This window comes from Gordionus sp. m RMFG-2023, chromosome 3 (genome assembly GCF_954871325.1).
Source record: "Gordionus sp. m RMFG-2023 chromosome 3, tfGorSpeb1-WG-v2, whole genome shotgun sequence".
NCBI lineage: Eukaryota > Metazoa > Nematomorpha > Gordioida > Chordodea > Parachordodidae > Gordionus > Gordionus sp. m RMFG-2023.
The window spans coordinates 40,926,702-40,951,802 of record NC_088777.1 but is presented as its reverse complement, the minus strand read 5'-3'; the positions used below and the strand labels follow the sequence as shown (position 1 = coordinate 40,951,802).

General features: G+C 27.3%; 1 protein-coding gene across 1 annotated transcript in view; it reads left to right on the top strand.

The window, feature by feature from the left end:
- The first annotated feature begins 1,004 nt into the window (after positions 1-1,004).
- The window catches only part of LOC135925712 (sorting nexin-13-like), a 45,038-nt gene continuing 20,941 nt past the window's right edge, over positions 1,005-25,101 (top strand). The window contains exons 1-11 of the mRNA XM_065461170.1: positions 1,005-1,067; positions 1,111-1,309; positions 1,375-1,464; positions 1,509-1,630; positions 1,676-2,007; positions 14,819-14,917; positions 15,301-15,386; positions 16,613-16,696; positions 21,897-22,038; positions 23,090-23,190; positions 23,537-23,639. Of these exons, the coding sequence (XP_065317242.1) occupies positions 1,151-1,309; positions 1,375-1,464; positions 1,509-1,630; positions 1,676-2,007; positions 14,819-14,917; positions 15,301-15,386; positions 16,613-16,696; positions 21,897-22,038; positions 23,090-23,190; positions 23,537-23,639 (1,318 nt within the window). The 5' untranslated portion in view covers positions 1,005-1,067; positions 1,111-1,150. The remainder of the gene's footprint in view (positions 1,068-1,110; positions 1,310-1,374; positions 1,465-1,508; positions 1,631-1,675; positions 2,008-14,818; positions 14,918-15,300; positions 15,387-16,612; positions 16,697-21,896; positions 22,039-23,089; positions 23,191-23,536; positions 23,640-25,101) is intronic.

The following is a 25,101-nucleotide window of genomic DNA, read 5'->3' as shown; positions in this document are numbered from 1 at the left end:
TACCTCTTCCAATAAAAATAGGGATGCTCTACTGGACGCCAAAACGAATAAACTCGCTATATATTCGTCATCGCTGTTGCCAACTAATAATTCCTACCACTAATTACTACGACTCTACCATCGTTCGGCTCTCATGCCCTGACCTTCTTTAAAGAGCTGGGAAAGCGGATTTCTGCTAGGACCGAGGATCCCAACGAGGGATTCTACCTAAAAGGTTAGCCCTAAACATACATAAGTAAAATTATCTCAACTTTATACTCTCAATGACCGAAACGCCCTGATTGAACATCCAATGCATAAGATAAACTTAACCTATTCCCAATTATAACGTTGACTCTAAAAAGAAACACGGATCCTAATCGATAAAAGGCAGCGAAAATTAATGACTATATAATTGTAATTTACTAATATTATATTTTTTCCCAATAATTGTAAATAATAAAACTTATTTTGTAATTTAATAATTATTTTTGACTTTATACTAAGCTTTTTCACATTTTTTTTAATATCAGATAAAATTTTCTTAAGTAAAATATCACTTATTTAATAAATATTTAGAGTCTCATTAATTTTTAAATAATAAATAATATATTATACTTAATGAATTTTAAAAACGTTCAGGGGGCTATCAAATAAATTTATTTTTAGTTCAGGAGGATATTAGGGAGCCATTAAAAATTTTCTTTTTGTTTCAAAAACTATTCAAATCAGGATGTTTGAGCCCCTGGGCCCCCCATGTGACGCTACTGTTAAAAACATTTAGCCCATAAATCTCTCTTAAATATATATTGATATTCTTAAAATTCCTATTTACCTCTTCAATAATTATATAAATATCATATGCTCCCATTTAGTTCAAAAACCAAATTTTACTGAGATATGAATTTAGTATATTACTAACAAGGTTAAAGAGAAACCATCCTATTTTTTTTATATCAAAAACATTCCTTTACACTAGTCATTATGGCTTCAAAATGGCTTGTGATTATTGTTTCAATATTTTTTTTACAACTTGGAATATCAAAATTTCTTTTTTTCTTATGTTGTTTATGTCTATTTCTGTTGGGGTATGAATATTATAGTTATTATATAGTTTATAATGTTTCATAGAGTAATATTATATCTCTATAATTATGTGATAAATTTTAAAATGGATCACATACGAGCCAGATTTATTGATGGTGCACTTGTATACCCTTCAAAATGTTTAAATTCAATCAAACCATATTTTATATATGAAAATTATGAATATTATGATAACATTGATCAAAATATAAAATTCAAAGGTGGGCAACACATAAACCTTAAAGTAGGCAGATACATTTAATTTGATAATGTTTATTTATTTAATCATCATTATATATATTTTTTAAGGACAAACATTTAACCTTTCATGCTACTGAAAATCATATACAAAAAAAAGTTATATCAGGAATTACACATATAGATGATCTTATAAATCAAGTAACAAGTTATGTATTCATGGTTTAATTATAATTAATATTTAGATTATTCATTATATAATAAGAGATTATATTGAAATTTGGTTTTATTACATATCAGATGATCTTTATTTTATTAATGAAATTCAACAATGTATGAGCTATGCTTTAGCAAAAATATGCCAGCAGTTATTTAATAATGATATACTTATTATTAGCTAAAAAAATTTTAGATTGAAATGCATTAATTTTACCCCATACATAACTAAAAATTTGGTAGAAGATTTTGTTAATCACATCAAAATTTATAAACATACAATACGAAAGCTTTTGAAAATACAAAGAAACAATACTATTACAAAAATTAATGAAAACTTAAATATACCCAGCAATAACCCTATAGTGGATTACAATAATTATAAATATCATGAGGATGACCATAACACACAGATTCCGAATGGATCAATTAAAACAAATATATCAAAATTAAAATCAAAAGAGATAAACAGAATGAAATACCCACCTACTTCCATACCTCACTATATATGTGACATGTATAATGATGGTAAAAATATTTAACAATAAAACTGTTTTATTTATTTATAATTTTATGGTTAGTTTTTCTAGAATTTTATATTTTAGAGCCCTGCATTGAGCCTTTCATTTCAGATAGCTAATCATAGGAGTAAAAACTGTCCAACCAATTTGAGAATTTTGATTTCAAAGATCCTTGCCTTATCAAATCCAAAATTTATTTTAGAAATATGTAGGTCCAAGACTTATACAAAAAATATTTCAATGAACTCAAAAAAATTATAAGTATGAAGGATGATAAACAATTTTATAATTATTCTTTCAAATAATATTCATAACAACAAAAAATTACAATTTACTGAGGTCCAAGTCTTGGTTCAATATAAATCCAACCTAATCAAGTAGAAAAGGTCTCTCTAAGTCTGACCAACTCAATTTATATTGGATTGGACTTGGGTTGATAATGCAGGGCTTTTGTATATTTTTAATTGAGTTGTTTTAAATGTGCAATATATACTATAATTTTATAAGAAAATTGCCTAAAAATGTTTAATTAAATATAACTAGAACAAATATTGCAGATCCCACCCCCCCATCACCCCTCTCCAGTTTATTATGATTAAAATAAAAGAAACGACTTTCACAGGACTGTAAATAACTGCCACTATATCAGATCTGAGATTTTGGGAATGGGAGAGATTAACAACTGTCATTATTACCAGGGTATCTGGGACACGGGGACCGGTTTTCATTAGGGATTTGGTTATATCAATAGAACATAGACTAAATAAAAAAGAAAGAAGAAAACGGTGTGACTAATTTGTATTTTAATTTCACTTTAATTACCGTTTTGATGAATGCATCGGACAACAACAAAATTCATTAATTTAAGTAACCGTTAAAATTGATAGCTAGGAGGAAATCCTATGAGGAGGTTCTTCCCCTTGCTATTTTGAAGTAAAAGGAAATAACTCAAAACGATGATAAAATTGTAAGGAGCAAAGGTTAACCAATTCCCAGACTAATGGACTAGGATGGCTCCTAGTACCTGAAAGGGGATATAGAATCCTTATTTGTTGAATGTTTTTTAAAAAAATTTAATCCAATTATGGAAATGTATTCTAACATATATAGAGTATCTACCCGCTGAATGTCAGACAAAATTTTTTTTAATTTATTATATGAAAAATCCATGTAAAAGATCAATACAAATTAGGAGCAGTTATAAGGTTTATGGAATTGTTTGAAATCCACTTTTAGTAATCTTTATATGTAGAAATGCAATTCTTGTTAAATAAGATTTTTAATATTTAAAAATCGCCTTAGTATTTTGTATTTTTAATTTTTATTTAATTTTATGGAATCTTTATTGAATAAATTCTACATAAAGATTTGTCCTTATATAACCGAAATAAATTATATAAGCAATTTTCTATATTAAGAAAAACATAAAAATCCGTTTATTAAGTCGTTCAAAGTGATTATTTTGTTTTTATTATTAAGTTATAAAAAAAGCAAAAAATAATTGCTAAAAATATAATGGAGAATAGTGTTGGGTGGGACATAAAATAATATAAGAAAATTTTTTATAAAAAGAGGTAATATTTATAAATACTTGTTTAATACTTCTATTTAGAAATGGAAATTTCCCGGGAAAATGATATTTAAAGAATATTTTTCTGGAAAAATGGGGAAAACGGGAAAATTAAAAAAATATATATGAGAAATTCTTGCTAAAATAAGACTTATTTTATGTTATCATGAATAAGAAAACGATAATAACACCATAAATAAATAACTTTATTTAATTTGTTACAAATATTACATTTTATATTAAAATGGATTAGAAAAAATAAAAATTCACCCGATATCAAATATCATTAACAATTAGTATTAGTTATCACTCCTGAATCGGATTTACCTTATAAATATAAATAACTTTGTTCCTAAGATGGTAATATGTATACTTCTAGATTACTATGAAATTTACCACATACTTTGACATGTGCTGACATTTTCATAGGATTCAAGAATAAGATTACAATTACATTAGAGGTTGCCCCGGGCTGAACCAGCCCGTCGAAAGTTTCGGTTGGAGTTTTCAGCCTGGCCCATAATTATTTTTGCTCGGCCCGTAAAATATATTTTATTGAAAGTTGTCCTACAAGGCCTGAGATAATTTTTTATGAATGAAGACGAAAACTTGTCTAATTATCAGCTTTAAAAATAGTTTTAAAACTTTGGCCCGGCCCAATAATCTTATATTGCTATGTAACCTATTTATTTTATTAATATCTCTTTCTTTTAAGAAATGAGTCCAGCAATTTGATGTATGTGTAGGCATCTATTATAAAGAAATTTTAAGTGAAATCTACGATATTTTACTTAAGTAATTTTTCAAGATTAAAAAATACATAACATTGAAATTTCATATTTAAAAAGCAATTATAAACACCCACAGGGTATATATAATTTGGGAGATTCTATAATTGTTATTATTGCATATTAAAATATATAAAATATGGGGAGATTTTCACTCGGAAAAATTTCGTATTTTCCTTAAAGTTATTCTATGGGCAAAATCTTGAATCTTATTGGAAAATTTCTCCGGAAAAATTCCTTGCCTTCACATCTCTACTTACATTAAATAAATATTTAAAAATATTCACATATCAATAAAGTAATATAAAATTTTTACAAAAAATTTATCAATATTTGGATAGGGAGTTTTATATATTATAAGTTGCCAAAATTTTGATTTTTTTTTGTAAAAAAATTAAGTTTAAATTTTACATAGTAGGGGAGACCAGGACTAGCCTGCGCAATTTTTGTCAAAAAAATCATCATAGTTCCGAAAATGATCGTATATGATTTTGCAAAATACCAATCGATATCTTAAACATTTACCTATAAAATTGTTATATTTTTAAAATTTAATCATTTTTTCTCCAAAAAAGTTTTAGTAAAAGTAATTTTTTGAACCTAAGAGCCCCAAACCCGTGACTAGTCTGATCATCGATGGGGATAGTCGAATCAACTGGTTTAGGCTTCCAAAATTTTTTTTTCTTCAGATTTTCATATATGCTTTATTTATATAATATTATATTTACAATTATAATAAATCAAATAGAAATTTTTTTTGACCCAGGACCCATGCACCCAACCCAATATTTACATACTTCTGCATTGAAATCAATCTTCAAAATTATGAAAATTTTATGGTCCTGTTTATATATACATCTTTTATTAATATTTTAACAATGTTTATTTTTGATTTTTTATTCTGCTGTTTTAATAGAAGCTGCTTCGTGAATGGGGGGTGGTAAAAATCTGGTTTTTTATTTCCCTTATAACATATAAACCATAAAAAGGTTTACTTCATGAAATTAGATATTCAACAATTTTATTTTTCTCCTCAGCATCAAATATTTTTTGTTCATTATCTTGACCTATCTTGGGCATAGTGCCAGCCATTTTATATTTCTTATAATGTTTTAAAAAATTTGTAATATACCTATTAAAATAAATAAAAAATTCACTCAAAATTTATCTAATTCTATTTTTAAATATATAACATTAATTGGATCTAAGCCAAAATAAATATCATGATAACTAAAATGCTCATATCTATTTAAATGTAACAATTTGAACCATATTATATTGTCAATTACAATAGTTATATACATATATGAAAATCTTTGCTAGATATAATTTATTTTAAATATGGATCTTATAATCAGTATATATTTATATATGGTAAATAAATGTTCATATAAGATTGATTAAATATAATTTGAATTTAATAAAATATGTCAATCACAATATTTAAATTTATATATATATCATATAAATATATATATATTACAGTATATATATATATATGAAGATTTTAGTTTGCAATATTTATTTAGTTGAAATGTAAAAAATTACATTGATTAATTTATATAATAATTATCATTTTATATATTAAATTTATAAAATTTAACCTGTAATAGATTTTACTTTTCTTGATGACATAATTTTCATACATTTTATTGCTTCTTCATAATCCTTTATGGTGAAAATTTTCCTATATGGAATTTTTATATATTTGAGTACCATAATAATATAAAAATTAATTCATTGATTGAGCAGACAAGCCACTATTCTACTAACCCCAGTGGTAGTAATATTACTAATATGATCCTAACATATGTTTAAGGCTTACATATCAATCTAAAACTTTCCAAAATATTAAAATAATTTTAACTTTCATATATAGTCCATTTTGTCATGTTTAAACTTTTATTTTTTAATACAACCTAATATTGTAAAGTGAAAATATTGTAATTTTCCTATCAAAAACATGCCATAACAAATAAAAATTAAAATAACTAAATAATATAAATTATTTTCTTCCCCAAATATGGATATCATAGAATTCTATTTCAGAATAAAATTTCAATTTATAATCTTTACTGGGTTTAAAATAAAATCCGCTGAACCAACAAGCCCCTTGCGCCATCTAGCCCTGGTCTCCCCTATATAAATAAAATTATTTGATGAAATTATACATAAAAGCTTTCTACAGAAGAATTTTTATTTAATTTATCTATATTATAAAAAAAATTAAGATTGATTGATAATGATAATAATATGTCATGGATTAAAAAATTAATAAAATTGCTATAGTAGTAGCTTTTAAAAAGTCTTGAATATAAGTTGTTGTTTGTACAAATATAAACAGAAAATATTTGAATATTATTTAATAAACTTATAATTATCATCAATAACCTTCCTTTTAGGATATCAGAAATTTATTTGGTTAATATAATATATCAGAGCATAAATCCCAATGGAATCAGCAAATTATCAGTTTATCACAATACCACACCCTCACCTGATAATATATATATATATATTAGCGGCAATGTATTATTTTTTCAACTTTAAATAATTTTTTGAGCCCTTTTTTCAAAATTTAAAAATCTGATTTTACCGGAAATGTATTCCATCATATTTGAAATATCTACCCTATAAATTTTAGGCCATTTTGGAATGAACTTTTGAACTTAATATAATTAATATTAATTTAATTATAGATTTTTTATATAAATTATAAATGACTTAAAAACTAGCGGCGGCAAAATTGTCTAAAATTCCCAAGATAGGTATTCTAAACATGCTGGAATACATTTCCGGTAAAATCAGATTTTTAAATTTAAAAAAACATATATTTATTAAAAAATAAATTTATACACTATGTGTCGTTGGGATAATGGAATTTATGGAGCTTCGGAATCTTATAATTTTAAATCGTTTACTTAAAGTGAACTTTATTTCGGTTGGAAATGTATTTCTTCAGCACATGTAAAGTTCCTTCCCTATAAATTTCCTTCATTTTCGCCATGAACTTTGAACATCTTTTAAAAATTTATATGAAAAATATGTATATAAGGCTGCATTCAAAACCAAAAAATATATTTCAAAAGTTTGATAAATTATTAAAATTTTACAAAACCTTGTCCATAACTTAAACGTGATTGATAGAACGTATAACATTGCCACCTCCAGAATTTCTTCCATTATCAACGATAAAAGTCACTTGCGTATTTATTTGCCTTTTTAAAAGTAAATTGAATAATAGCTAAATAAATTATAATAAATTATCATCAATCAGAGTCTGTGTAGAGAGAGTCTTTGGCATAATTATTGCTAAAGGCATTTTTATAAATTTTCAGAGACCAATGTTCTAGGTCCATGAAAATTATAAAAGCTGATTGATTTTTTTATAATTGTGTTATCGATAAAGAGGATTTAATCAAGATAAAGAAATGAAATTATATCCACAATATCCTTTCTTAAAACCATATTTTTATTATGATCAATGTAGATGTTCAAGTCCATCCCTGAATAAGAGAAATTTTTTCTCACATATTTACATAGATCAATAAATGAATAATACATTGAAAATTTAAATGTGTATTGTAATTAATTATAATTAATGTAGTATATTTAAAGAAAAGGTAAGTGTTATGCTAGATCCATTCTGGAGCTATAAATTTTGCTTAAAATTATTTAATTTAATAAGGCTTGACTTATAATCTGCAAAAATGTTTACAGTACACCATTAATTTGATTTTTTCGATTTCTATATTAATATCTTGATATTCTCAGAATTTAAAGAGTAATTAAATTGAATGTTAAAATATAAGATTTTAAAATTGATAATACCATTATTAATGAATTATTACTTTCAATTCAGTCATTGAATCAATATCCTTTATCCAATCACAATATAACAAGTCTCAGTGCACCATAATAAATTGCCGATGTACAATGTTTCTTAGCCATTTTTTTAAAATATAAAATTGCAAAATTTTTAAAGAAACGTTCTCTTATTTGCAAATTAAAATAAAAGTTTTGGCCACTTGGCCACTAGTGTTTTTTAGTTCAAATGTTCACGGCAAAATTCTCCGAAGTTCGCAATGTTACAATATAGATGCATATCATGTTTTTAAGCGATTTAAAAAAAATGTTTGGATTTTTAAAAATACTATTTCACATTAAAATCCTATATGTATTTTTTATTATATAATCTTAAAAATTTAAATTTTGTTTCACATGTCTCCTTGTTATTTTTTAAAGAAAAAAAAGGTAAAATCATTAATATATATTTGAAAGTTCATTTTCAAGGGATATTATTATATTTTTTCTGATCTTATTTTTTGGTGTATAATATTTAACAATTTTACTATAGTAATTTATATTAAAATCTTTTGGAAGGCATATCGATTAAAAGAATAAAATTTTGAACTAACGAAATATTTTAAAGCTAAATCAATATTTTTAATTCTCACAAATTGAAGCGCTTGCCTTTTGCCGTAAATTTCATACTGCATTTCAAATGGTGACGTGAAAATTGGAACGCTAAATAGTTAGTATTGCTAATCGACTCGATTGAACCGATTTTTAAAAACAGCTAACTCAATATTTTAGCCAAAAATATTGTCTAAGCCTCGAGATTTCGCTAATAGATGTCCGAACTTTATGCCCACTATGAGCAAAATATTCAGTAGTTTTTTTTAAAAAATTATTTTCTTCCTCATATTTTCTAAAATTACCACTTCAAATTTAAACAATAAGGCGTTTTTTCAAAACAAAACCAAGAACTCTAAGTGTTTCTACTCAATTTTGATTTAAATTTAACATAACGGATCCAAATTTAATTTCGAGGATGATGGCTGTCTAAATATGGGCTATAAAGAATAAAATACCAAACCACACGCCAAATGTATACATATTAATGCCAAAAACGAGGGATACAAATCGAACGGTTAGACCGGTATTTATCACTAATTACCGAATCTAAACAGTAAAAAAATTATCGCCAGAACCTGAACCTTAAAAATGTCTGTGAACTGGTTTGAACTTTTTTATATTTTAACTCTTGATAATTAATTAATAATCAGTTTTGATTAAAAAGTATCAATAATTGTTTTAAGATATTTTTCTTCTGTATCGCTTTTGAAGGTGCCAATTTATTTTTCCTCCAAGTAGACATTATTTGACTGAAGATAATCTTGACAATATCATATATGGCTTAATTATATTTTTTTAGAAAATTGTGATAAAATTTTTAAAAAATGTTGTTTTCTTTACACGCTTGGTATATGCGAAAATGTCTGAGAGTTTTAAAGGTTCAAACCGAACTGATATTATTATTTTTTACTAATCGAACTTGAACTATATTTTTATCTGAACCCAACCGATATTTGTTGTGGGATCCCTGGCCAAAACAACGCAAATTATATACTATAATCGTATATTTGAATATAAAAATTATGGGAAATCACATTTTGCGAAGAATTTCTCCCAAAGAAAGTATTAGTTTTATCTATACAATTATTTGAATAAGCATCTGCATATGTTTATTCTGCAGGATTTCCAAATGGGTAATTAACCTATTTTTCAAACCGATTTTGCTACAGGTTGATGTTAGACCAATTAAGCTTAAATTTTGGGTGAATTATTGCTGCTAATATGCTACTGTCCTCGTATCATCTAGATTTATAGTAGACATTCATTAGTAAATACTTAAAATTTTTCTTTTTTGTTTTTAATTGTTTATTTATTTATTTTTTTCATATATACGTAATTTAAAAATATATATTAAAAATATCATGTAAACTATTTGTAAATTAAAATCTATATAAAAAACTGTATAATAAAAAAAAAATTAGTATAGTAAATTGTATGTTGGGTGGGAGGAGGTCAAGAAAGAGAGCCGTGGATGGCAATGCAGTTAGATCTGCATATATCAATAGATATGCGCTGTCTGAGATAGAAGCCTTCCTGTGGGTCGCCAGTGATGGCGCGGATTTTTTTAAGAGATTTGAAGAAGGTTAGGCCATGATTTCCAAAAAAACCGGTTGTGTCGGATACGATTGGTATGAGATTGCAATTGGTTAGGGAAGTGTATTTATTAATTTTAGAGTTTTCAGCTCGCACGAATGAGTTGTTATTAAAGGAGGGAGAAAATCGGTCGATGCAAGTATAATCCCATGCTAATGGAGTTCCATTACTCCATGGTATTAATGTCAGCCCATCTGGCCGACTTAAAAATAATTTATTTTATTTTTAATTCAATAAATAAAACTTGTAGGTTGTAAATCAAATTTGTAAATATTGACTTGATAGAATTTCTGAGAAAAATTAAAATATGGTGGAGGATATTAAAATATGAAATAGATTTTTTTTTAGAAAAAAATAATATTTTATTTAAATTATTTTATTTTATTTATATTCTTTTTGAATAAATTTTAAAAGGATCAAAGGATCGAATATTAACAAAATAATCTCGATCACGATCATTTAAGAGAAAATCATAAATCTGTGTAAATTGCCAAAATTAATATCGAATCCAGGATCGTCGATCCTTTGATCTCGGTCCTTTAACAACTCTAATAAAGTTTTATAAATGACTAATTTGAATATTCTAGGCATGTAAAGATTTAATTTAAAAAAAAATTTATTTTACTATTAATGTATTGGATTTATTTTATATTTTGTATTAAATATAAATGTAACGAATTTTAAAACTCAAGCCCAAGCCCTATCCATAATTTTTTTTTGAAATAAATCCGGTCATAGCCCATAGAAATTTAAATAGAAGCCCAGCCTATATCTTCTCATGCATGCTTCTACCTCATAATTACCTTCTCTTCTCATACTTTGGCCTTCTTTCTCATTATAAATCGAGGAACATATTTTCTAACAAAAATTAACTTAGAAACTAATTTAATGTAATAATAATAAATACCTTAAAAATATGAACGACATAGGATTAGAGGAATATAATTGAAAAATAAGAATATATTGTTCTAATTGATATAGCGTCAACGTGTTTCTTCAATCAATGTGTTATTTTTACAACTTTAAAACATTTTTTAATCTCGTTTTTTTAAATTTAAAAACCTGATCTCACCTTCCAATAAGTTTAGAAAACCTACTCTAATGAACTTTTGAAACAGATATTTTATTAGTTTTTCCATATATTTTTTATATAAAATATAAATTACCCAAAAGTTAACGTCAAAATTGTTCTGAAATTCACAGGGTAGATATTCTAAACATGCCGGAATACATTTTTAGTAAAATTAGATCGCGCTCAAAAATGATTTAAAGTTGAAAAAAAAACAGATGACGCCAACGGAGAATCACGATTGAGCAGGGGAATAGGCGAGTATACAAATGCAGAGCACAATATACGCAACTAAAAGTCTAAATAATAGAGGCTTAATTAAACTTAATGTAAGCCTTTACCGTCATTTGCTAATAATTTAAAAAATTGATATGCATTAAAAAGGAACTTTAAAAAATTAAACTTTTTTGAATTCCAGAACTGGTTTAAAATGTTATGAAATTTAGTAAAATAATCATGTACCGCTCCTGATTTTCAGGCTTAAATGGTTAATAAGCAGAACCTTGTTATTATGGATTTATTTGCTTAGCAGTATTTTAGGCTTACTTATTAGTGAATTTTGGTATGACAGTTTGTTTGCCCTTTCCCAATTATTCCATATTCAAGTTAAGCAAATTGCAGTAACAACGCATTAATTTTTTTTTATCGGATGTAAAAATAATTAATGTTTTTTATTCAAAATAAATTATTGATTTAATACGCATAAATTCTCTTCAAACATAAAAAATCAATTAGACCTTATTAGGACATTTTTTTATACGGGTAGACTAGATGTGACTCACGTAATCAAATCAATAATTTGTTAATATGAAAATCATTTATTAATGGCTTCCCTAGCACGTACCACCTAATCATGTCCTAAGCGTGCTTTGATTAAATATAGGCGTGGCTTGCTGATCCAGTGACCACTTTTGCCCCCCCCCCCCCCCAACTACATCATGGATATAAAATGCCGAAATATAATATCACCAAGACTTTATGCGCTAAAAAAAGGAGAAATTATAAAAATTTAATTGTTTTTTAAAAATTATTTGATCGGTATTTGATTTATTTCTATAATTTTCCTCTTATTTAGTGCTGTTTTACTTAATTATCAAGGTGTTATATATATATATATATATTAAGTTCAATTCATATCAACTTCGGTTGCAACAGGACAAAGGCGCGTTCCCTCAAAATGACTAAACTTATTTCGAGCACGTCCATAATATTTTAAGCAAACGTTTTGTCTACTTTCAATATCTTATAAAAAAATTTAATTAATATCGCTACTATTTTGTTTGTTTAAGATGATATCATGATAGGGTTAAATGAGTCACCATCAGACTTTTGTAATTCACATCAACGTATTTATAATTTTTTTTAGTGAACTAACAAAATCTCTAAAAATGGTATTAAATAAAATTGAATTTATTAGAATGGAGATATGATTTAAGTTGTATATATATAGACATGGCAGATCTGCAAGGCATTTAGTTATTAATTCAATAATTAGCCGTAGTCTTACGAAGGCCCGAATACAAGCATCCTATAACATGCTAATCTTTCATCAGATTTTTGCTGGTGGCCATTTGGTTTAACTTCAGTCTTGGTTTTTAGGTGTATCCTTAATTTGAGAACTTCGCAAACGTCTCTTCCTTTCCAAAGAAATGATTCGAACCCAGTTGATATTGTCGTAAATAAATACTATAAATTAACTAATTATAACCAATCGTTATCTCGTTCCTTGGATATAATATCATGTGGAATTAATGCTCATTTTAGGGAAAATGTAGGCTCAGTTTTATAGAATGACAGGTTTTCATATTTTATTTTTATTATCATATTGTAAAAATTAGGAAATAATAAAATTGAAAAAAAAATTTTATATAAATTTTTGCATTCACTATTGGTTAGTATGTTCGCTACACATTATCATACATATGCCTGCTAAAAATTAAATTTTAAATCTATTTAGAGTATTGATATGGCAATTGCCCTTTGCTTAGTGACGATGTGTACTTGTCCCACCTCGGTCTAGGGGCTTTTTTTACAGATGGGCTGGGTTTCACGCGAGATTATAAGCTTAATTAAGGCCTTAATGGCGGATTGGCCTATAGTCTCTTATAGTAAATTTAAAAAAATTTTATTTTATGATAAATTTTCGTTCCACCTAAAATAATTAAAAAAAAACATTTATAAGTTTATATAAAGTTTTTTTTATTATTATTAATAGTTTTTTTTTCAAGTTTCCATAATAAAAATAGTTGGTTTAACAGCAGTGGAATTAGATATTAGTTTAGAGTATAATGGGAATGGTTATAAAAATATATCCTTTTTTTATCGATTTTTTTATAATTTATCAAAAGAAATTATTTAAAAATTAAATAAAAGATTATATGTTTGGTCAACTATTTCTTTTTAGATCCCTTCTTTAAGAAAATGTTGATCCGATAAATTTTTTATGATTGATATAGAAGGACAACCAGGAATGGTTCATGCAGCTTGATCTGCAACTATAAAAAAAAATCAATGCTGTATTCAGAAATCAAATGGAATCTAGATATTAATCTGCCAAAATTGGCCCAGACTGGGGTTGTCTAACCCGGTCCGGTTGACTTTCATTATATGTAAGGTTAACCACGCTAGAGTGACTATATTTTGGCTAAACCTAGAGAAGTGGTTAGTATTCTATACCAGGGAGGGATCGATTTAAAGGTGGCTCAAGATAAGAAAATGGTTATATTTGGAGTTTTTATTTTAGTTTCCTCTATATATATTTTTTTAAAAAATGGCTGCAAATTATCACATCTTTAATTCTCCTTTTTTTTATGGAAGGCTTTATTAATAATTTATGATGTATTTGTTTATCAACAATGATTTATTTTTACTAGAAAATATATTTTAACGATGAGTTTTGAAAAATTATATAAAATATACTTATGTATTAATAAATCAAGGTTAGCTAGAACTAAACCTTGATCGTTATGAAAATAGCCATATCTCGATTAATACCGCTCTTATCAACCATAATTTTAAAGGGGTAAAGCGATAAAGTGGCTAAGTCGCCTTTCGCATCTCACTCATAATACTGATCCATGTATATCATTTTTTTTTGATAAAAGGAATTCGACTATCGCAGAGTTTCCTGTCTGATAACAAGACAGATAACTTAGGGCTGCGAACGTAGTCTTAAATATCTGATATGACTACGGCCAGTAGATAAGAACAACCAATTTTAAAAAAATGTTCTGCCAAATATATTTTTTTCATAATTTAATATTAAATTATTGGAAGCCAAATTTTATCTTCTTTTCTTCAAATTATATAAAAATAATTCATTTGTAAACCTTATGATAATCATGGTTTAATATTCCGATAATATATTTATATTATATAGTTCGCGATATAGAGAAACAATATTTTGAAATAGAAGCAGAATTCGAAAGTTTTACCAAGTGTCACGATGACGTATGCCTCGACCCTAAACAAAAGAATGGTATGTCATTTAAATAAATCATTATATACATTCAACTAGTATTTTTATACCACTTTTGGGATAAAATGTAAATCGGGCTAATATTCTTTTCTTTTAGAGATCGGTATTGCTTAATTTTTGCTTCTGATTGCCTTTTGCGGGTATTGCTTAATTTTTGTTTCTGATTGCCTTTTGCGACGTTACACATCCTAATTTATTATTTCTAAACCTAGCCCTAGTTTTTTAATATATTTATTATATTAGGGTTTGGCCCAAATTTTAAAAATTTCGACTTTTAGACCTGTCCCTCAAAATTTGATAAATGCTTCTTCCTCTTATATTATTTTAATATTCCATAGATTAAAAAAAAAATAATTATTGAATAAAAATAATTTTTTTGAAAGCTTTTCTCAACGTTTTTGCTCAAATTGTTCTATACATACTCGTTCCCGCCGAAGAATTTACCAGAGCTATTAAGAATCTCCTCACGGTGAGTCTGCCGTACCTTTTTTTCTAATTTGATTATGATAACCAAAAGCATTTTTATTAATAAAAATGTGAATGATCTTTTTGGAATAACTGACCCATATAGGGGAATCCTCACGTGATTATCTGGAATCATGTTAGATCGCTAACTGAATGTTAATAAGATTTTTTAATTCTAAAAATCTTATTTTATCACCCATGTATCCCAGTCGAACCCGTTGAACTATACTTTATTTTAAATATCGATTTTTTCATATAAATTTGAAAAAAAAATGGATGAAGAAATTGTCAGAAATTTATGGTCCTCTACACATGCTGGAATATATTTCCGGTAAAATTCGAAATTTTCCAAATATAAATATAACCGTAAGAAAAATGATTATATATCGAGAGAATCCTTTATTAGCCGTTATTTCAGAAAGCCTTGTCACATATGCATGGTGTCATCGATTTTTATAAATTAAAACGAAATCAAAATTTTAGCCAAATATAATACATAAGCCTCAAGATTTGGTCAAAAGAGGGGCCAAATTTTTCTGCTACTATTTACGAAATCTCGAGGCGTATCAATATTTTTTTTGACTAAAATTTCTTAGGGAATCAGGAATCAAATATTTTAAGAAGCAGGAAGCAAAATTAAATCAGTTTAAATATTAAGATTCTCGGGACCTTTAATCAAGAATATGGAAAGTGGGGAAAATTTATAAAGAATAATGTTATATATAAGAGACTTTATACTTAATTATTATATGATTTTTTTTTCTAAACTACTATGGAGTAAAATCTATGACTGACGTCTGCCCTCCCTTTAACATGCCCGTCCACCCACCCATGGTTAATTAGTTCGTCCTCTCATTTTTCTAAAAATTTTGTTTCCATTAGCCCAATGATTAAAAATTATTAGATTAGTGATGGTAAATAAAAAAATAATTAGTCTCCTCTGCACATCCCGAAAATTTAAAGTCATCCAACCGGCGGTCTATTGTTTTAAAAAAACTTTTCTAACTTACCCAGCTCATCCAATGATTAAGATTATTAACCTGCCCGCTCACCCCCGCTTATTGTATGACTGGACGAGCTAAAGGAACTCTCGTGCAGACCTCTATATTACACTATTACCTTTTTCCCTCATTGATTATTTTAAAGAGAAAAAAAGAAGAGTTTTCTAAAGGAATAATATTTGCTTACCACAATAATATATTAAAAAATTTTTTTTCATATTTAAAACAGGAAATTTTAGTTAACTCGGTGTTGATACCTGTCATTGAATTATTTTCAGATCCCGATTACATAAACCAAACGATTATCTGGCTGGTATTATTTTACCCATATTAATTATTTTTTTTCTATTTTCTAATAAATGAAATATTGATTTTTATAACATTATAAACTATATTTTTTTTAAAAAAAAAATATGTGACTTCTCTTTAAAAAAAAGATGTATTAATTAAACGTTGCAAAACCTATTTTTTTTGGTTTGTTGAATCATTCACTCATTACCACGCTCGAAATTGCATGAAATACAATTTTATCCCTGAAGGAGTTATGAATTTCCATATATAAAGATCCCATAAATAAAATAATGTCTACACGTTTTATTATAGAGTACGGTACCACTATAGTCTGTTAGCAAAGGCATAAGAGATATAGTAGAGTTGTAGTTCCGTTTCTGGCAGGATAGTAATAGAGTGAGTTTTTATTGTTAAGTTTACATTGTGCCTGTTATAGTATTCTAATTTACTTGACTTTTAATTCTTGGGTTCTATAGGTAGGCATGATAGATTTATGTTTTATTAGCTGATATTGAACCTGAACTACCATGAATATTTTCTTTCCCTACATAAGCATTCTGATTCTTTATTATCGATATATTTTAATTTAATCATAAACCCGTTTCATTATGAAAATTATAAAATTTAATATTTGGGATCTGTTTAATTTACTTACATACCTTTTTGGAAGATTATAAACATTTTTTCATGAAGTCCACTTTGTTTTAAATTTTTATTTTCAATTGTAATCTAGAGTAACTGGTAAAAATATAATAATATCAAATTTAGTGTTATATTGTTTATTTTTTTACAAAAATTAGAAGATATAGTTATTATAGTATTAAATAGATTATATGTTTTTTTCATTAGCAACTTGTATCATTTAAAGTGAAAAAGTTGTCACTGTAGATTATTTAATATTGACTAAATATCTAAGTGTTGTTAAGCGGCATTTTAATTAGCCAAAATAATATTATGCAGGTCTCTAGATTTCTTTAATAGATTTCCAACTCCAAACCTTTTTACCTACGAGCAAAATCTCCAGGTTGCCTATTTTTAGGTTATAATATCGGGTTACCCGTTTTTAAAAATCGAGCCGTTTAATAACAACACTAAAAACTATATATTATTCAATTTCATCTCACCTGTTAACATAAAACATACTTAATAACTAAATAATAAATTAAATAATGTGATATTCTTATATTACCATCTATACCAAATCTAACCCAAAAAATTTTCAAGGTTAATAAAAGCTTATCATCTTTGTCCAGATATTCAAAAAAATTATATATTTTTTTTTAAAAGAAATTAGGTGCCCATGTAAAATTCGATTATATGACAAATTTTATTGAGATGCATTAGGTTATATAGTCTCATTAATTAATACATTAATATAATATTACTAGTTGATAACCCGTCAAAAATGACGGGGAATATTCTTTTTAATGAAACAATATCTCTTATTAGCACCCTAAATACTATCATTATTTACCAGAGCTCCTGTTAGTCAGAATTGTCAGCGATCATATTAGGAGACCAACCAGGTTCACCATGAGGGAATAGTAAAGGATAAACCATGGGGTCTAAATTTGGGCTCAATACATTAAGAATAATGAGATCGTTGTCATTAGATTTAGGATAGACTTTAATATCTCTTTTGAAAGGAGGCTCTCCATCTTCATTATTGAAAATCATAGCTACGTCATCCATAGATGGTAAATTATAACGGCGTCGATCGCTAGAACGATCTCCTTTAAAGATCATATTAATGGTTGGGAGTTTTAGAAGTAGTTGCTAATTCTAATGCAGATTGATGGACTTCACCTAATGTCTTAAAACTAAGAGCATAGGGATTAATTTGTCGTATTAACTGATCTAATTGCTTCATAATATCTTTATTACATTTACTATTTGCCGGATGGTGTATACGCTTATCTATAACCTGTGTCGTATCTAACACTTATAACTGGGCATAAGTAGGCAAAGCATTAGAAGGTGGGTATAAATTAGATGTGCGGTGATATATTTGGCCGTGCACTTTGAAACAATAAGGGCCACTACCAGTAAGCTCCGAAATTTTTGCGCCCATCGATGCAAAAGCTACTGCTGAATTATAAGAACGTATGTTCTTCATAAAATTATTATGTAACTTATCTTGAGGGTTTGATATAAGATTTTTCAAATAAGGAGGATATGGTATTTGGGTAAGGTTAACCTTCCCTTTATGACAGCACTGTGTGAATTTACCGTTGTTCGGTCTCTCAGCTATGAAATTCATGGAAAAACAAAATTGACATATGATATTCATAGGCCCGCAAGTATGTTCAGTTATTAAGTGAATATCATTAGTATTAAAATGTGTTAAATTACTTCTATTTTTAGGAATAGATGTATAGGTGGTGGGGAAAATCTGTTTAAGCTTTAGACGAAAACGGGCAGCACATGCCCCGCATCCTAGCAGTTTTAGTTGATATATCAATAGGAAAAGGTTTATTTAAATTAATACTTTGAGGTGTAGGTACTAAAGCTACTATAGGTTTGGGTTTCTTGGATTTTATATGACTTGGCACTTTACGACCACTTTCCTTAAAATAAAAATATTTTATCTAAATTATTGGAAAATAAAACTTCTTTTGTTATGTTTAATCTTTTTCTATTTCCCAAAATAGAAGTGTAAGTGGTAGGAAAGATTTGTTTAATTTTTTGATGAAAACGGCTTATGCATGCGCGAATCATCGCAGTTTTAATTGATAAATCAATTGGGAGATATAAATTTGAATTAGGATTATGAGTTGTAGTTAATGAAACTAATTTAGGATTATTATATTTGGATTTTATGTGATTCCGTAATTTGCGGATACTTTCCTTTGATTGTTTGGGAGATTGTCTATTTTCCATAGTATTCTATTTATTAACGTTACAAAGAATAAAAATTAAATATTATTTTCAAATAACTGGTAACACAAAAAAATTCCTAAATCTAGAAATGAACGTTTTCGTATCTTGGTTATGTTAATTTTTTTTCTATCAACTTTCCTATCATCTTAACGTTAATTTTTTCACTTTCCTATCTCCTAATGTTAAAATATTTTTTTTCTATCAACTTTCCTATCATCTTAATGTTAAATAAATCGAGAGCTATTATTATCTCGTTAATGTAAAAATTTTTTACGGCAACACTGGAACCTATCGTTCGGAAGAACTGAAATAACATATATAAAAGTCATAATTCATTTAAAAATACAATCAGAATATGAAAGTCGCATAGGCCTTGGTTTTTTGATAAGGCCTGGCCATGTCTGCGAAAAAAAATTTCCCGGCCAATGTCATCTCTATTTTAAATTTTACTTAATATGATATCTATCACAATTTTAAATTTTATTCTAAAATCTAAATATAAAATTAAATTTAAGACATTGTTATTAAATTACAATAGAAATAAATGGAATATAAAATTAAATTTAAGAAATTGTTATAAAATTACAATAAAAAATAAATGAAAATTATATAAAAGTTGCATGGGACTTGGTTTTTTGATCAGGCCTGGCTATGTCTGCAAAAATAAATATCAGTTCTATTTTAAATTTTACCCAGATATTACTAATACCCTTAATGCTCGTGGGTTAAATTGCAACAATTTTACCTCTTTTTCTCTTAAATTTTAATATTTTTATAATATATATTAATAAAGCATATTTCGTATCATATACACCTAACTAATTAGTATTTACCCACAATAGAAATAAATGGAATATAAAATTAAATTTAAGACATTGTTATTAAATCAAAATAAAAAAAATGAAAATTTTATGAAAGTTGCATGGGACTTGGTTTTTTGGGCCTGATGTCTCTATCCCATATTTAAAATTAAATTTTCAAGGATCTCTATTTTAAATTTTAGCCAATATGATTTCTATCACAATTTAAATTTTGATATTTCTAATACCCTCTTAATGTTCACGTGTTACATTGCAACAATTTTACCTCTTTTTCTCCTAAATTTTAATATTTTTATAAAATATATTAATAAAGCATATTTAGTATCATATTCACCTAACTAAATAATTACCCATCAACCCCATCATTCTGATTAAATTAAGTTAATTTTATAAAAAAAAGTTTCATATATATACAAATATATCAAAATATAATATTGAAGGGTAAATTTTCAAGGATCTCTATTTTAAATTTTAGCCAATATGATTTCTATCACAATTTAAATTTTGATATTTCTAATACCCTCTTAATGTTCACGTGTTACATTGCAACAATTTTACCTCTTTTTCTCCTAAATTTTAATATTTCTATAAAATATATTAATAAAGCATATTTAGTATCATATACACCTAACTAAATAATTACCCATCAACCCCATCATTCTGATTAAATTAAGTTAATTTTATAAAAAAAAGTTTCATATATATACAAATATATCAAAATATAATATTGAAGGGGGGGGCTCAATGGAAAGAACGTTTGCCTTCCGAACGATAGGTCGCGAATTCAAATCCCTAATTTGCCATAAAAAAATTTTTTAAAAAAAATTTTAACATTAGCGAGATAATAATAGCCCTCGATTTATTTAACATTAAGATGATAGGAAAGTTAATAGAAAAAAAAAATTTAACTTTAGGAGATAGGAAAGTGAAAAAATTAACGTTACGATGATAGGAAAGTTGATAGAAAAAAAATTAACATTACCAAGATACGAAAACGTTCATTTCTTGATTACGGCTATTATATATAGATTAAAAAAAAAATTGTAGTAATATTAAGAACATAGGAAAATATACATTACGGATATTTAAACAGTGAAAATTTTTCTCATCTCAATATCATCATAATAATAATAAATATTATATGTAAAACATTTTTAACTTGATAATGCACCAATAATTATTTTACAATGTAAAATGTTTTTTATGGTTAAATACATTTTGCAAAAGCTATTTCGTTAACTAAATTAGTAGCTTAATGCATATATTTTGAAGCATTTTGATATGTAGATTCAAATTTCATATTTTATTTTCTATCTGAAATTAGGATAATTTTAAAATTAATTTAATGACAAGAAAATGAAGTTAATTTTTTCAACGGCCTCACTTTATTTTATAAATTTTAACAGGTAGGAAGTCACTTCTGATGTATAAGAATTATATACCATTGATAACATTATTTAAATTGAATGTAATTAGAAGTTTTAATACTACTTTAATTTTTTTTAATAAATAACTTATCAGTGTTCTCAATACTCGATAACGAACGATAATTTTTTGGAGGTTGTGAAGGTGCTAGATAATGTTCGCGAACTTGAAGCTATTAAAGAAATCGTAGGGCAAGAAATTGCCTCTGAAAGATCCAAGGATACAGGGGGAATCGATGGTATTATATATTTATGTTTGTGTACCTTGTTGGAAAGCAAATTGGTTGGCCCTTATTATATTTTATTTCTATTTTTTTTAGTAGAGTTCTTTTTAAGGAAAAGTAATTTTGAAAATATGAATACAGTATAAGCACGCATCTAAAGCTTCTCTTGTTTGTCAACCTGATCTGTAAATAATAATAATAATATATCTTTACTATCTTCTCAGCTGATCACTCTTTTCTCAATGAATACTGTTCTTAACTTGATTCTTGATATCGATGGTTTGCTTTTCAGCATCCATTTTCATCATAATCAGAATACTATTGTATTCATGATATGCTTGCATTTTCCGTGCCTATTTTTATCAATGAATTATTAATATTTGGAAAATCTTAATGGTATCTGTGGCTCGTGATCTGTTTTTATTATGAATCTTCCATTTTTCACATGTACATTATATAACTTTTCTATGCATTTTAAAGGATTCCCACCCTTTTTATTTTTAGTATCTATCTTACGCATAGTTATTGATCGGAATTTTTTTAGCTACCAAATGCATAACGTTTACCGGACTACCTAAAAGTATTGTTATACTTAAAGAAGCCTTCCTTAAAATTATATTTTATATTATCGTGTAAAACATTAGTTTTGAAAAACCTATAGCCTCCATGAGCATGTTACTTTACCGATAGATCTGATATATTATTTCCGGAGAAATTAACAGGGAAATATATTTGAACCTGCATGTAATAATGATAGTGACCTATACCAAACACGAACCATAAGGATTTTTATTCTTAATAACATTATACTTGAAAGGACACTTATCAATTGTGTATTGGTTAAGTTAGCTGCATACATCATATATTTTTTTTGTTGATGCGGACCGTTTTACTATCCATTCCTCCATGGAATTGATCATCCACCACAGTTTATTTGCTGTTTTTTATTAGCTGCATGCTCTTTAAATTATTATAAAGTTTCTTGTTTAGATGCCAATCCTGATAACAATTATATAAAGCCCCTTTTCAATCAATTTAATTTTCATTTTTTAAAAAATACACCCAGATGCCGAAGTTAAACAAAGGTTACAAAGTTTGACGTACCTTAAAAGATTGATCGACTCACGGATTAAGAGGATGGTTCAAGGAACTTCTTATTCTGAACTGGTAAAAAAATAATAAATAGGAAAGAAGGATAATAATTAAAAGATCGTTATTCTGTACCTATTGATTTAATCATTTAAATATGGGGAGTTCTTAATTTTAGATTAGTTATTCAACATTTCAAGTTCAGTATTTGAATGTAAGATTGTTTGCATAAACTTTAATTTTTTTTAACAAGGCATTTCACTTTACCTAATTTTAGTTTGAAGAGGGTCAACGGTTTCCAATAATACACTATTATTAAGTAGAGAAAGAAATATTCGTATTACGGAAAATATTTTATGCAAAGGTAAAATAAGGATCAATGCCAAAGTATAAAAATTGAAATTTACTATTTTTTTTTATATAGAGCAACAAATTTAAAGCCTTATCTCCTGACCAATCCGAGCAGTTGAAAAATATCAAGCTATCCTTTATTTTAGACCATACGTTATCATTGGATTATTTTTTAAGTTAACCAAATTTTTATTCATCCATTTTTTTAAAGAATAAATAACATTTGCTCTCGTGAATATTGGACTGACCTAAACAGTGTCCATTGAAATATTTGTTTTTAAAAAAATAGTTAATTAATAAAAAGAAAATTGATGACGAAAGGCTGAGATAATATATTATAAAATTATCTGTAATGTGTCAAAGATTGGGGAAAAATGTTTAAAATTCAGAAATGTCATTACCAATTAATAAAAAAGCGGGGAATGACTTAATAATCTTGGGTATGTATTGGGAGAATTAATAAAAAGAAAAAAATTTGTACGAATCTTTCATTTTCGAATTGATTTTAAAAAAATATAAATTTTGTTTTCGTAATTATTGTAAAATTGATATTTGTGTGTACGGAAAGGAAAAATTTAATAAAAATATCCTAGTTGCTACGAATGGAGATTAACAAAATATGGTATATTGAAGACACGGTGATACAATTAATAATTCGACCCCGGACTAGGTATGAACGCCGGGATGCAAGGGGGGCTTTTGCCCGGATACATCCGTTAGGAGATCCGCGAAGGTGTTTCCGGTGCCAATAGAGAGGACATGTACGAAGTAGATGCCCACTGGATATTAGAAATGGAAATGAGGAGGCGGAAAACAGAGTACGATCTCCAATTCGATTATTAGCAGTGACAAATACTAGACCGATAACGGAGATAGTGGGGGGGGCGGAGACAAACTGGGGAGTTAGCAGAAACGACCCCGCCATCTATAGTCCTTATAGACATCTTTGGAGGAACGTCGGAATCAACATGGGGAGACTATTATCGAAAACGTAGGGGCAGGAGGGGCACAGGAAATAGACCAGGACCCAGAAGAGATATTCAGAGTACCGGTGGGGGTACCAGAGTTGGGGGGAAGCCAGGATTGGGACAATATGTTAGATTTTCTCATGACGGATGAAGAATTAGAAGAAATTATAGGCGATAGTGAGGATGGAGGATTTGGCTTATCCTAATGGGGGGAGTGTCATGGTTGTTAGAATTTTTATTGATTGTCAACAAAAAATAATATTGGTTTTGGTCAAGTCATCCTATAGAAATTAATTTTGTAACTCCCTAGTTTGTCTCCGCCCTCTGACCCACTATCTCCGCTATCGGTCTAGTTTTTGTCACTGATACTAATCGAATCGGAGATCGTACTCTGTATTCCGCCTCCTCATTTCCATTTCTAATATCCAGTGGGCATCTACTTCGTACATGTCGACCGCCAGAAATAATCAAAAAATATCTAAATATCCAGTGCCAACTAACACCAATGAAAAGTAAGGCAATGTTTTAGATGTCATTCTTACAATCATCTTGTTGGAGATTGTGTCGTTCCAGCATATGCACTAACCCATCAACAAGCGATACTCAATCCACGGAAGGAGGAGTAGCCGGGTAGTTCGGAAAATTATACAAGGTTCCGGGCCCAAAATTC